The 14,003-nt window shown below is 39.1% G+C and overlaps 1 protein-coding gene across 1 annotated transcript in view; it reads left to right on the forward strand.

Annotated features, from left to right (window-relative positions):
* SPRED2 (sprouty related EVH1 domain containing 2) overlaps positions 1-14,003 on the forward strand; it is a 98,275-nt gene that overhangs the window by 62,529 nt on the left and 21,743 nt on the right. The window contains exons 2-4 of the mRNA XM_032214185.1: positions 8,640-8,817; positions 12,377-12,545; positions 13,366-13,430. Of these exons, the coding sequence (XP_032070076.1) occupies positions 8,640-8,817; positions 12,377-12,545; positions 13,366-13,430 (412 nt within the window). The remainder of the gene's footprint in view (positions 1-8,639; positions 8,818-12,376; positions 12,546-13,365; positions 13,431-14,003) is intronic.

Raw genomic sequence — 14,003 nt, forward strand, 5'->3', positions numbered from 1 at the left:
AGATCAACTCTGTAGAATATGATAACCCTTCCTCCCTGTTGGCTTCGGGCAGTGGTGGCTAACCTTTTCTGGATGAGTGCCCAAAGCGTGTGCGCCCAAACCCCCAAAATGCAATGTTTGCCCCCCCCCCCCCGTGCATGCACCCGTGGTCCCCTGCATGTACCCCATCCCATGCATGCATGCCCCACCCCCGCACGTGTCCTGTACATGCAGCCCACCCCTGTGCATGTGCACAGCCCCCCATGTGCCACCCCATGCATGCACGTGCCCTGCCCCGTGCATGTGTGCTCAGTCCCCCACGTGCCCTGCGCATGCACGGCAGAGACTCGAACACCAGCACACACATGCACAGTGGAGCTGAACTGGGGTGACGGCTCACCTGCCTTCAGAGCGGGTGCTGCATACCACCTCTGGCATGTGTGCAATAGATTCGCCATCACGGACTTAGGATTATGGGAGTCAGCGTCCAATGCATTTGAAGAATGTTAGTCTCTGGATTGCCACTATAGGGAGTAGACTTGAATCCTGTCTGCTTGTAAAAGCAAATTAATCACTTTTCTCCCTGCTTTGATCAATTAGTGCAACTATCCATGTGTTGGCAACATATATTATACATAGCAGCAGTAGACCAGTAGACACCTCCCATTGTGCTCACCTGACTCATTGTCCCAATTGTCATTTAAAAAATATTCCTTTAATTAAAAATGAAACTAAACAGGTGGCAGAAACGCTGCAAAGCAAAACATTGTCCCTTAACATACTTATTGGCAGAAATGCCTTTGGCCCTTCAAACTTCTACTGAGATGAGAATATCTTCAAGAACTAGTTTTCCTTCTGTAAATGGTGGTTTTGAAACTTCCGTGCCTGCTGTGGTGTCCATTTTGCAGAGAAGCAAATGGCAGCCATTTCACATTTGTGCCCATCTTAAGCCACTGAAAATTCCAAATATGTCCTCATCAGAAAGTTTCTCCTGGTATAACCCTTAAAGATAGTTAATTGGTGCTTCTAATGAGTAGATAGCATTAATAAAATACATTTGTTTTATGATGTAAAGTTTATTCACATTGAGCAAAAATCTAATCTTTCAGTCAACCAAGTTGGTGTGTTTCAGAGTCGCAACTACAGGACTTTGGCACAAAGTATTATTTTCCTGCTAGGAGCAGTGAAGGTAGTCTCTTTCATGCTACAATTTTTGTAGGTTTGGGTTTCTTTTTTTAAATAAGCCTGGCAGTCATTAAAATTCAATGCAAATTCATCTGGGGGTTTAGAGTAAAAGCTCTTAGTGACCACTAGCATTTCTAAATTTGACAGAATTTTACAAAACAAATGGGAAAGATAGCTTAGAATTATAGGTAGTAAAACAAAACAGTATACTAAAATGTTTTCTGGTTTTCAACTTTAATTTGTAATTCTGAGAGTATCATAAATATTAATATAGCCAAAAACATAACACCAGTAGCCTGAGGTGATTCATTTTACAATATTACCTCCTTAATCTGTGTAATGTGTTAACATATTAATTTTTGAAATAAAATTATGCCCTTAAGTGAAAATAGAATTGTTAAAAATGCTTGACAGTATTTCAAGAAAGTATCAGTCTTTCTCCCCATCCCAAAAAGTCTAAAGCTTTAAAAAATATGTACACCTTCCAGTTATCCAATTAAATGCCCTCTTTAGACATAATTGGATCAATCTGTTTTGCTGCTTTTGACGAACACATCATGTGAATGCAAACGCAGAATGTGAAGCTGAATGGAATTAGTGCAGATTCTGAATGGAGTTTCAACCATTAATTTGCTTCGTTATTGAATTCCACCCTTCCCTTTTGTCTGCCCCTGATTTAACAACGCCTGCCTTTGACCTCTGACACTATAATGTTCTTTTGCTGAATGGGTGCTTCAGAGCCAGATGATTATTTCATTGTAAATTGTGAAGTCATTAAGAGCACTCCATTCTTAAAGTGCATTGCTGTGCCAAAGAGATTTGATGCTTTTGTAGGGGAATAAGGATGCTTGGGCTTTGCAAGATCAGATTGGTCACAATGCATTGATGTAAGATTATGTGGATTCACAAATTCACAGATCCATATGCCAGCACATTTGGATAATATATCATCATATATCATATCATATCAGGGTATGCTTAAAAAGTCAGGATGACAGAAATTTGGCTTCAAAATTCAAAATAAATTTTAAAATGTTCTACTTCTTGTGAAAAATGCATCTATGTTCACAAGCTAAGCTGTCTAAATGAAAAAGTAATGATCCAATTTGTGAATGTTAATGCTATTTTGTCAGGAAAGACAGATTTCATCTCTTTATATCGTGAATCCACATAATCTTATATCATGCATTGTGACCAATTTTGAGCTTGCAAAGCCCAAGCACCCTTTTTTTCCAGAATGCATCAACTTGTTTAAAGAAAGAGACACCTGTCTCAAACAATTTTCAGTAAGAATGGTATCAATATATATCATTTAATATGTGACAAGATAAATAAAAGCATTTCGAGTATGGTTTCTTAAGTTTATGCCAATAGGTACTATAAATTGGTTGAAGGGAGAGAGGGAGAAATAAAAAAATTATAATTATAATATTTTAGGGTGGGTTTTTCCTTTTTTTAAACATATATAGATTGCTATTACAGATTTTGGCATTAAGCTAAAACATTTAATATTTAAATATAATAAAATGTTGCTTGCTATGGCTTATATTTTATTAATGTTAGGTTGAGTGAATTGTATAACTTCAGTACTTCTCTATCCATTTATTGACACTTTCTCTTTAAGAAAAAGAAAATATGAAAAAAAGAAAAGAAACACCTGTCTAAAGAGAACCAGCATGGATAATTCCAAGTTTTTTGCCTTGGTTACCAAACTTTGAGTCAAGTAGAAATAAAAATAGTCAAGCTGACTTAGATTAAAAACTTCCTTATCCAGTATCCCACAGTAGTCAACCAGATGCCCATCAGAAGTTTTAAAAAAAGGATATGAATAGAAGTCTCTTGCTCATTTTCTCTAGCATTACAGTTGAGACATATATTACTCCTGAATCTAAATGTCTAAAGCAACCATAATTAATAAGTTATTATTAGTCTTTCCTACTCATATATTTATATTTCGGAAGGTGGTGAGGTAAATCTAAAGATAATTTCTCCGGAAAGAATTCCAAAAGATATCTCCCATGCTGATCCACTTGTTAATAGCCCATTTTGAAGTCATAACAGTGGTAAAATATGCCTGCTAATGAGTTTTAAGTTAGGTTTATTTATAAATGTATTGGCAGTTTACTATTTCTGTTTTTGTTGAACCTTAATGTTTAGCATAGAATTCTAAGGACCTGACTTGGTACTACAATTTTCATAAAGACATTGGAAGGAGAACACCCCAATATCTAGGTTACCCATCTATTCCCCCCTCCTGAGTGCTATGGCCTAAGGCCGTGATGGCAAACCTATGGCAAGCATGCCACAGGTGGCATGCGGAGCCATTTGTTACGGCACATGAGGCGTTGCCCTGTCAGCTCCAGCATGCATGTACGTGCTGACCAGCTGACTTCAGCCTTCTTTTAAGGCCATTTTTTGCCCTCCGGAGGCTTCGCTGAAGTTCAGAAATGGACTACTGGTTTGCATGTTGGGCTATTTTTTGCCCTCCGTAGGCTTCAGTGAAGCCTCCTGAAGCCTCCGGAGGGCGAAAAACAGCCCTATGGGCAAACCAGAAGTCAGTTCCCAAATTCCAGTTTGCCCCTGGGGCTGTTTTTCACGCTCCAGAGGCTTCAGGGAAGCCTACGGAGGACCTCCATCAGGGGGGAACTGTTTTCTCCCGCCCCAGGCTCCTAGAAAACCTCTGGAGCCTGAGAGGGTGAAAAATGGGTCCATCACACGCCAAAAGCAGGGGGTTGCACGTGCATGTGCACAGAGGGTCACATGCATAGCATTATGGGTGTGGGCACACCTGCGCATGAACCCCCTGTGCTCCCCCCACTTTTGGCATGCGATGGGGAAAAGGTTAGCCATCACTGGCCTAAGGCCTCAAAATGATGTTTGCCTTAGAAGTGCAGGAAACTTCCCCAGAGGTATCAGAAAGTCCATTAAATAATCACTTCATTGAAGTTGGTTGCATGTTTTCACAGAAACTACAGGTAGTCTGAAGATCCATTTAGTCTCCCTTTCCAAGCATCTGTTTTGATAGTCATCATTACATTTGCTGATTGTAGATTGCATAGCCAGCGCACTTTCCCTTATCTCTAAACCAGGGGTGTCACACTCAATTTCATTGAGGGTTTGTGTTTGACCTCAGGTGGCCAGGGTGGGCGTAGGCAACTCGATGTAACTTGTGTCGAGGGTGCCTGTGGAGGCCCGGATGCTCTGCCAGTGAAAATGTGCTCCTGAGCTCCGTTTTCGGCTGAGATGGCTTCTTGCAACCCTCTTGACGGCTTCTTGCAACCCTCTGCCAGCAAAAACAGAGCTCTGTTTTCTGAAGAGGGGGTTGGTCCTTTGCTGTTTCCAAGGTGCCTCACAGGCCAGATTTAACACCCTGTGGGCCGGATCTGGCTGGCAGGCCTTGAGTCTGACACCCTTCCTCTAAACGGACAATATCCCTGAATTCTGATATATTATTGGAGGAGGATTTATCCACCTTTCTCACAGATCATTTCAATTGCTCGTTGCTTTCCCAGTTTTTGGAGATCCAAGAGTTCCAGCTTGTGAGCCCTTCAAGATGCTGCAGAAACCAAAACCAAGAATACTAATATTACCTTTATTCTAAGGATTATGGTAATTGCAAGCCAGAAAGCACTCCCCCACTCTCTGACCAGAGAACAAGAGAGAATCAATTCTCCCTTAAATGCTTTATCCACCCCATTCCTGCTATGGACTCAATTTCCTCTTATCGGATCATTATCTAGGCTGCAGCTCTTTCTTCTGTATCTAAAGGTTGTTCTTGCAACCCATTATACAACTCTCACTTCTCCTCAGTTAAAAGTGATAGATCTGCCTTTGGCTTCATTGCAGATTTTTCCCTTATCACATCCTTACGTATATTAATATTTCTTTAATTAGAATATTAGGAATTTTTAATATTTATAATTGGTCTGTGCTTTTATTATACAATTGCATTTGTTGCATTCAAGCTGACAAAATCAGAAAGCAGCTTCACTTGTCAAGATTTCAACTATACTGAATGGGTTGCCCTTATTTTGACATAAATTTGATAATCCAGTCACAAGGTCTGCTTAACAAAGGGAAGAGCAGCTGATTCTCAGGTTTTCATAAGCAATGCAACTTTACCAGTATCATTTAATTATTATGTCTAGGGTCCTAACTATGAAGTTCTTAAAAAAAAAGATAATGTAATATGACAAATGATTTTTTTTAACAAATACATAGGATGTGCATAAAATGGTGCCCTAGAGTCTTGAATAGGAATATTCTTTGAGGTTTTCAAAATGCACAATTCAATAAATAGATTGCTTTAGATATCCTCAGTGCTATTTCATGCTAATAGTATATCAGGCTATTTGTGATTTTCTGAAGAAATTACAAACCTTTGATTGTCTCCTAGAGAATATTATAATTATACTTAAGGAATACACAAGTCATAACTATAAAAACTGCACACCTGCTCTGCCTCTCATAAGTTTCCAACGAACTGGCAACATTCATACCAGCTAAGATGGGGGGGGTGGGGCATCATGCCTAGAAGATATAAAGTTATAAGCAACTGCAATTGTTTAGCCATAATGATAAACCATGGTACATCTGATCATGGATCTTTCTTCCTTTGTCTTCATTCCAATCTGTAGATCAGGTCAGGATGCTACCATTACTATGAATGGGTCTCTTCAGTGGAGATGGAAAAGATATGATTCTCCTTATCTTACCATTATCTCTCCCATTATATCAACTTCTTACAAGTTGCAGCTCACCAGATATCTTTTTCAATTTGCTCTTTAAGACATCCACATCTGTGGATGGTTTTGAAGATGGCGTTGAATATTATCGCATTCATTGTGTTGTTGTCAATGTCCAAGAGTTGGAGTTGTCACAAAACCATGGAGGGAGGAAGCACACCGTTGGGTGTCAGGTATTGGGTGCTGTAATGAACTCACGCTGGGGCCAGGAAGAGAGAGACATGAGAGGCCATTTCCTTTCAGTCACTTGGAAGGATTGAAACAGCATAAAACTTTTTGAAATTAATAATTTTTCACCACTACCACCCCTTTGAAATAAATAGGGCCTTTTGTCTGACAGCCATATTAATAATAATATGTGCGAGTCATTCCCGATTCTAGGGGGCAATACTCATCTCCATTTCAAAGCCGAAGAACCAGCGCTGTCCGAAGACATCTCCGTTGTCATGTGGCTGGCATGCCTAAATGCTAAAGGCACATGGAACGCTGTTACCTTCCCACCAAAGTGGTCCCTATTTTTCTACTTGCATTTTTTTTACATGCTTTCGAACTGCTAGGTTGGCAGAAGCTGGGACAAGTAACTGGAGCTCTCTCTGTTATGCGGCGCTAGGGATTCAAACTGCTAACCTTTCTGATTGACAAGCTCTGCGTCTTAGCCACTGAGCCATCGAATCCCTTAGGCCATATTAATAATACAAGCTAAATTTAAAGAAAGAAAGAAAAAAACAAGAGGAGGGAAAAGTACAAGGAAAAAGAAAGAAAAGAATATACTAAAGAAAGAGAAAACCTATTGAACTAGGTGGGCTTATTTTAAAGAAAGAGTGCATGGAAATCTCTGCAAGTCTGAGTGGAGTCTGACCTGTCATAAACTGAACAATGTACCTGTGCCTAAAACTTTAGGCTAGCACATTCTCAAAGCCCCATAGCTGCAATATTCTGGGAATGCTGCTGATAATGCTGCCAAGGTGGCGCAGTGGTTAAATGCAGCACTGCAGACTACTGCTAGATCAGCAGGTCAGCGGTTCAAATCTCACCGGCTCAGGGTTGACTCAGCCTTCCATCCTTCCGAGGTGGGTAAAATGAGGACCCAGATTGTTGGGGGCAATATGCTGACTCTCTGTAAACCGCTTAGAGAGGCCTGGAAGGCCTATGAAGCGGTATATAAGTCTACTGCTATTGCTATTGCTATTGCTATTATTGTACATGACTATCATAAGGGTAAAGTATGAGAAATACTTTTAAGCAATTGAGCAGTGCTATATAAGTACTATTGATAATGCTAATGCTCATCATGTCAGCAAGGAAGCATAATTGTTTTGAATCTCTAAACAGATTAGTTTCACAGTCAATAATTGTTTACCTAGAATATTTAGGTACTCTAAATTTTCAAATATTTAGAAAATGATGTTTTATATCAGGGGTGTCAAACTCAATTTCATTGAGGGCTGCATTTCATTGAGGGCTGCATTGTTTGACCTCAGGGGGCTGAGGGGGGCATGGCCAGTTCAATGTCACTCGTGTCGGGGTGCCTATGGTGGCCTGAGTACTCTGCCAGCGAAAACGGACTCCCAAGCAGCTTGAAAGTTGCATCTGTGAAATTCAGTTGCATTTATTCTAATGCAATCTTTCATTAAGGATTTGATAATGAGTTTATGTGAGTATCCTGTTGGATGTTTTCTTTATGTAAAGAAAATAGTTTATGTTCTATTATATAAAATAACCGGAAAAAGAGCAAGAGAAAGGGAGATGGCGCTTCCTTAGGCAAGCTACATGATTTGATCTTTTAAGAAAGGAGAATGAACAATAGCCAGCACTTCATTCCTGCTGGAATGTTTGTAGTGTAACAAAAGATTCCTCTGGGTCAGATTGTGATAAGTTGGGTGGGATTCAGAACCTGGCAAAACAGGAGGAAATAAAAGCAAAATTAAAGAATCCTTCTCTTTTCTCAGTCCTAGGGTTTCTAGAGTAATAGCAATAGCACTTAGACTTATATACCGCTTTACAGTGCTTTACAGCCCTCTCTAAGCAGTTTACAGAGTCAGCATGTTGTTACCAACAATTTTGCTCCTTGTTTTACCGACCTCGGAAGGATGGAATGCTGACTAATGCTGTTTTATTGTACTTGGACACCTTACCCTTCAACTTGCCCTTCTATCCTACCATTCCTCTCTCTCATCTCCAATAACCATATTTTTGCAACTCTGACCTTCCTGTTTCAAGTACCAATAGCTCCATGCTGCCGGAGTCACACAGCAGCTTTGTCTAATGCATTTGTTCTGATGTCAGCTTTTATCGGCAAGGGCCCATAAAGCCAGATTGAATCTTTTTGTTTCACAATAAAACATAAACATTGATCTCACTCCATAGATCCGTTAGCTATTCATCTTCCCCCGCATCCCTGTTTCAAAAAATCATCTGTGTCACTTAGTGTGTGGAATTAAATTTGGTGCCGAATGTAGGTTACTCGCGTGCAGAGTGAGATCTACCTTCTCAATGTATGAAGATTTTCTTCGAGGCAGTTTTAGGTCTTCGGCTGGATTGGGCATGAATGACACCTGGAATCTTTCTGTGGTATCACTTTTTAACTGTGATGGCAAATCACATTTTTAATTGAGGTCTACAACCCCAGAAGACTACTGATTTTTTTCCTGCAGCTTTAGATAATTAGATGCTGAAATCTGTGAAATGTACTCTGTGATTTATTCGCCTCCTGTTTTTTGTCTGTTGCAGTGACAGCTATATTGTGCGAGTCAAAGCTGTGGTTATGACCCGAGATGACTCCAGTGGAGGATGGCTGCCCCAAGAAGGAGGTGGCCTTAGTAGGGTTGGTGTCTGCAAGATCCAGTGCACAGAGGCCAATGGAAGGAATGGATTTCTCATCCATGGAGAAAGGCAAAAAGACAAACTGGTAAATTAAATTGATTTGGTATTTATTGTCTTTGGCCCCTTTTCTTCCCAAATGCCCCCACCCCCAAACTTCCTTAACACTTCCTAAACTCCTGTGTGATACATCTACAAAGCTTCTCTTATTGTAAATGGATGTTATCTATTATTTTCACAAAGAGTAAGGTGCATATTAATGTTTAAACTCCTTAAACATTTAAAGAGAATGAGAATGGAAAACAACACATTTTTTCTCCAAAATTTATTAAACAGATTAGAAATATGTCTTTTAAACAACTAGCAAAGCCAGCCACATTATATGAGATAACTCAAGCTTTTGAAATGGGACTGAATCAGTGGTGGGTTTCAAAAGTTGTTCGAACCTACTCTGTGGGTGTGGCCTCCTTTGTAGGAGTGGCTTGCTGCCCATGTGACCGGATGGGAGTGGCTTGCCGCCCATGTGACCGGATATGAAGATGCCAATGACACTTGTCAGAACCACCTTAAATTACCTCACACACAGCACTGGCATGCATAAGAATATGATGTAAACTTGTTTTTTAAAAGGCATCTTTGGTTTGCATTAAAACAACTTCAACACATGCAATGTTCTGATTGCACCACAAATGCAGTAGTCATCCTTACCTTTCACAGAGGCACTGAGTTTTATAAATATGAGCATGATAGTATAGAATAATAATATCCAAGGACCAGTGATGGGTTTCAAAAAATTTTGGAACCTCTTCTGTAGGTGTGGCCTGCTTTCTGGGGTCCACTGGTGGAACCTCTTCTAACCAGTTCGGTAGATTTGACGAACCGGTTCTACCAAATAGGTGCAAACTGGTAGAACCCACTTCTGGACTGAATTATTCATACCATTTCATTTGAGATAAGAGTCCGGAAGATCAAAAATGCTGTGATGATTTAAACTTAGCTCTTTGCCGTGACTGTGAGTTGCTCTGGCCATAGCTCCCTGCTTCTTTGTGGGACAAATTTTTGGAATTCTCTTCTTGCCCACTTTTAATCAGAAGGTGCCCCTGTCCACAAGTTTATTCTAGTCTAATCCAAAGATGGGGTAACAAGCTAAAGAGATAATAGATACATGTTTTGTTGCACCTTTAGGTCTTGGACATAACAAATGAGGCCTGCAATAAAACGTTACAATGTAAAGTCTTCAGAGCCAACTGTGCCTTTCTCAGCAATATTCCATTCCAATTGTAGTCAAATGTGGTGCTAGCCAGGAAATACAAGAAAGGGGAGACAATATTTCTAAGGCAAGAAGAATTGACAAAAAACAAGTTAGTTGTGGGTTGAATTATTGTTGGTAAAAGCAGAGTATGAACTAGAAGCAGTTTATATATTTTAGATACTTTAGATAAGTTAATGCTGTTTAGCAGACAATCACATTGATGAAGAAAACCATTCCATCCTTTCATTTTCTGTGGCTACTGAACATTTTCATTCCTACTTGGGTTGCTTCTGGCTTTACCCTCCTCATTAAATCTTTCTGCCTCTTCCCCTTCTTTTAAAGCAAGTTTTGCTTCCTCAAATCAAGCTAGCTTTCTGGGTGGCCTCTCACAATTGAAGTGGTCCCATCAAATGTGGGGCTTGCTTGAGGTTCTAGGTGACTCTGAATATGCTTTTGCCTTTGTTCTGCACCCCAAATTCTTCAGGTTTGTCACTGAAAATATGGCCAGGATTTTTTGCATCGTGGGCGAGTATATATATGCACATCCTGTCAACAGAAAGAAAGATGCTTACCATTTCTCCGGGGAGTTCTGAATTGCATTTGGCCATTATGATTGGTGGCAATCATAATGAGTAAGAAGTGATGACTCAGCAATTAAAACCCTGAACTTGTCAGCTGGAAAGCTGACAGCCCAGGTTTGAGACCCAAGTGCTACATATTGGGGTGAGCTCCCGTTACTCGCTCCAGCTTCTGCCAACCTAACAGTTCAGAAGCATGCAAATGCAAGCTGGTAAATAGGTACTGCTTTGGTGGGAAAAGTCACTGTGTTTCATATTTTCATGCTGGCCACATGATGGAAACATCTCTCAGGCAATGCCATGCTCCCTTGGCTGGACAGAAGAAACATTTAAACCTTTATAATGAATAACTTAATTTACAACTCAATCATAAATGAATAACTTAAAATAACTTATAAGGTTGTTATGTTCAGTATTAGTTATAATTCAGATCTCACTATCCATGTCTTAACCAGTATCGCAAAACATAGATGTTAGCTGTTTCTGGCTGAAAAGAGAAAATAGCAAAATTGTTGGTGGGTAGTTCCCACAACCCCCAAAACCATAACATTTTGGAAATTGTTAAAAATGTGGCTGTTCTACAGTGAGTGGATAAACCACTGATAAATGGAGGTACTGTTAAAATAAATATGAATGAGATGATGAATCTGTTATTATGGTTTGGTGATACAGATGTTTTTAATGAGCTGGGCTTTACTGATTCAGTGATACTGGTTTGGAGATGCGCTTAAGGTCAAAGCACTATAATAAATTAAACTCTAGTATCTTCTAATTAGCATGCCGGTTGGCCTTCTACCAGTGTATTATGATAACTGTAGTCCAATATGTCCAGAGGATACTAAATTAGACAAAGCTGTTACAGGAAGAGAAAAAGCATAATGATTACATGGTTGATTATGATATGTGAGTGGTCAGTGTGGTACTAATTGCCCAAAAGAAAAGAATATTTGTAACTCAGGGTTGGAATCCTTGGTATTCTCTGAGCTTAGTTGTTTGCTTGCAGAGACAACATTATGAGTCCTAGTGAGTGTGGGGCTTGCTCCCAGTAGATTGCACTGCCAGTGTTGGTAGGAATATAGTTTTCTCCTTGGTAGTCCCTTGATTAGGGTATTGTTTTCTGCTTGATTGTTTGTGTTGTGTTAATCCCTGCTTATCTGGATATAAACTGCTGAAGAGGATGTGTTCTAATTTTCTGTTCCTTTTTTAGCTTTTTTATTCTCTCTTTTGAACTGTACTAAATGTGATTTATCTCTACATGTCTATTTGTCTGAATGCCAGACTTCCAGGAATTCCCTAGCATTTTGGGATTTGGCTTGGTCTAAGATAATTTCCCAGTTGAAACTGTGGTTGAGTTTGACCATGTGTTGTGAGATTAAGCAGTTTTCATTATAAAATGGGTAATGAAGAGCAGCAATGACTCCATGCTACTAACTATATAGCAATATAGATTGGATTTCATTTTGCATGAAAAGGAGTAAAGTCATGAATGCTGAAATGGTACAGCATTTATATACACACATATGTGAAGAATAAGTTCCTAAGGAAGTTAAACTTGGCTTTGCAGAGATATGAAATATTGTGTGTAATATAAAAAATTTTTGTTCCTGTATCAGCCAAGCAGGAAATGTTTCAAGCATGTTGTCGTGTCATTTAATTTTCCTGATTTCTTGTGTTGAAAGAAAAGTCATACCAAACAACTGCAAAGCAAGCAGATTTTTTTTTTAATGCCTGCAAGAGGAAGTAGTAAATTATGCTAATAAACTTGTGTCCTTTGCCTGTAAATATCATCATTGCACATCTTTGCATTTTCACCCCAGGTGGTGCTGGAATGCTATGTGAAAAAAGACTTGATCTACACTAAGGCAAATCCTACATTTCACCACTGGAAAGTTGACAACCGAAAATTTGGACTCACTTTTCTAAGCCCTGCTGATGCACGAGCATTTGACAGAGGGGTGAGAAAAGCCATTGAAGATCTCACAGAAGGTACTATACAATATCCTACCACTTTAATGTGTGTAGCAAAATGGCTGTCTTCTCTATTCTCCACCCCACCCCCACCCCTTTCCCATTTTTTTGTTTTGATTTTGGTGCTAACTTTGAAGACAGAATGTTGCATGTCTTTCACAGAAGCCCTGCTACGTTACTTAAATCAGAGTCTTAACCTTCTGTATTGGCTTTCAGAGAATGTGATCCCATCATTCAGCCCATCATTCAGTCCTCTGTACTATCTAGGAACTGTTTTGTTAGAAGGAACTGTAAGGTTAATCCAGAGTGACCAAGTGTCATGTATTTCTCATACTGTGGGTCTTACTTTTTATTTTCCATATTTGCTGTTATCTTGAATATACTTTTTTAAGATTGATGTTAAATTGTAATTATTCATTATTATTTTGCCAACTGAGACATACCTTGGGCTTTATACAGTTGGAGAGTGGCAAGAGGAAGTCGAAGTCCTAATTCACCTAATTTTTGTACCATTCTAAAACACTTGATCAGGAATTCACCCAATATATATATATATATATACCATATAGAATTGCTTTCGTGAAAATGCAAAAAAATGTATTTGCTCTAAAAGAACATTGACCTGGTTTTTAAGCATGAGACCAGGTGCTCTACTTCATTCCAGCACAACACTCTGGCTTGTTTGACTTTAGAAATGTGGGCTTAGCAGGTGGCTTATGAGAGGGATGGCTGTATCCAGAACAAATATTTACCCTCTGCTTAATTTTTATAAATAGGATGGGCTGGAATATAATATTTAATCTAAATGAGCAACACACATTTTAAAATGTCTTTGCAGGTTCTACAACATCATCTTCCACGATCCACAATGAAACTGAAGTTGGGGATGACGATGTCTTTACTGTAAGTACCCTCCATATCAAATTCATGTTTGTGGCCAGTGAATGGTTTTTGTCTTTCATGAGAAAGTAGAGCTTAGGGGACTGATTGCCATATGCACAAACAGAAGGTTGTTGTAAAAGTGAAAATAAACTCTTCCTTAAGCGAAACGGAGCTCTTGATGACAACACAAAGATCACCTCCATTTTGTTTTCTTGAAAAGAATATTCCAATGGTTAGGTTGGTACTCTTCTAGAATACTGCTTTGATTTCCCAGGCATAGATATCCTGGTGGTGTCCCATCCAAGCACTTATCAGGCTCAATACTACTTAGCTATTTTGAGGTCAGCCAACTTTGGCTAAATGGTTACATGCAAATTTACATGTAAGAATATTCATTATTGATGTCTTTAGTTTGAACATTTCTTTTGCTTTTCTGTAACAAAAATATAAGACAAATTACAAAATAGATATTATGGCATAATTCTATCAGTAAAAAAAAGTAAAAATAATAAAATGAAAGCTGTCAATATAGTCTCTGGCTTTAAAAATGCCATTCAGTTGATAAATTTATCCTGAGCAACCATTCTAAAGTTC

This window comes from Thamnophis elegans, chromosome 3 (genome assembly GCF_009769535.1).
Source record: "Thamnophis elegans isolate rThaEle1 chromosome 3, rThaEle1.pri, whole genome shotgun sequence".
Taxonomy (NCBI): Eukaryota; Metazoa; Chordata; class Lepidosauria; order Squamata; family Colubridae; genus Thamnophis; species Thamnophis elegans.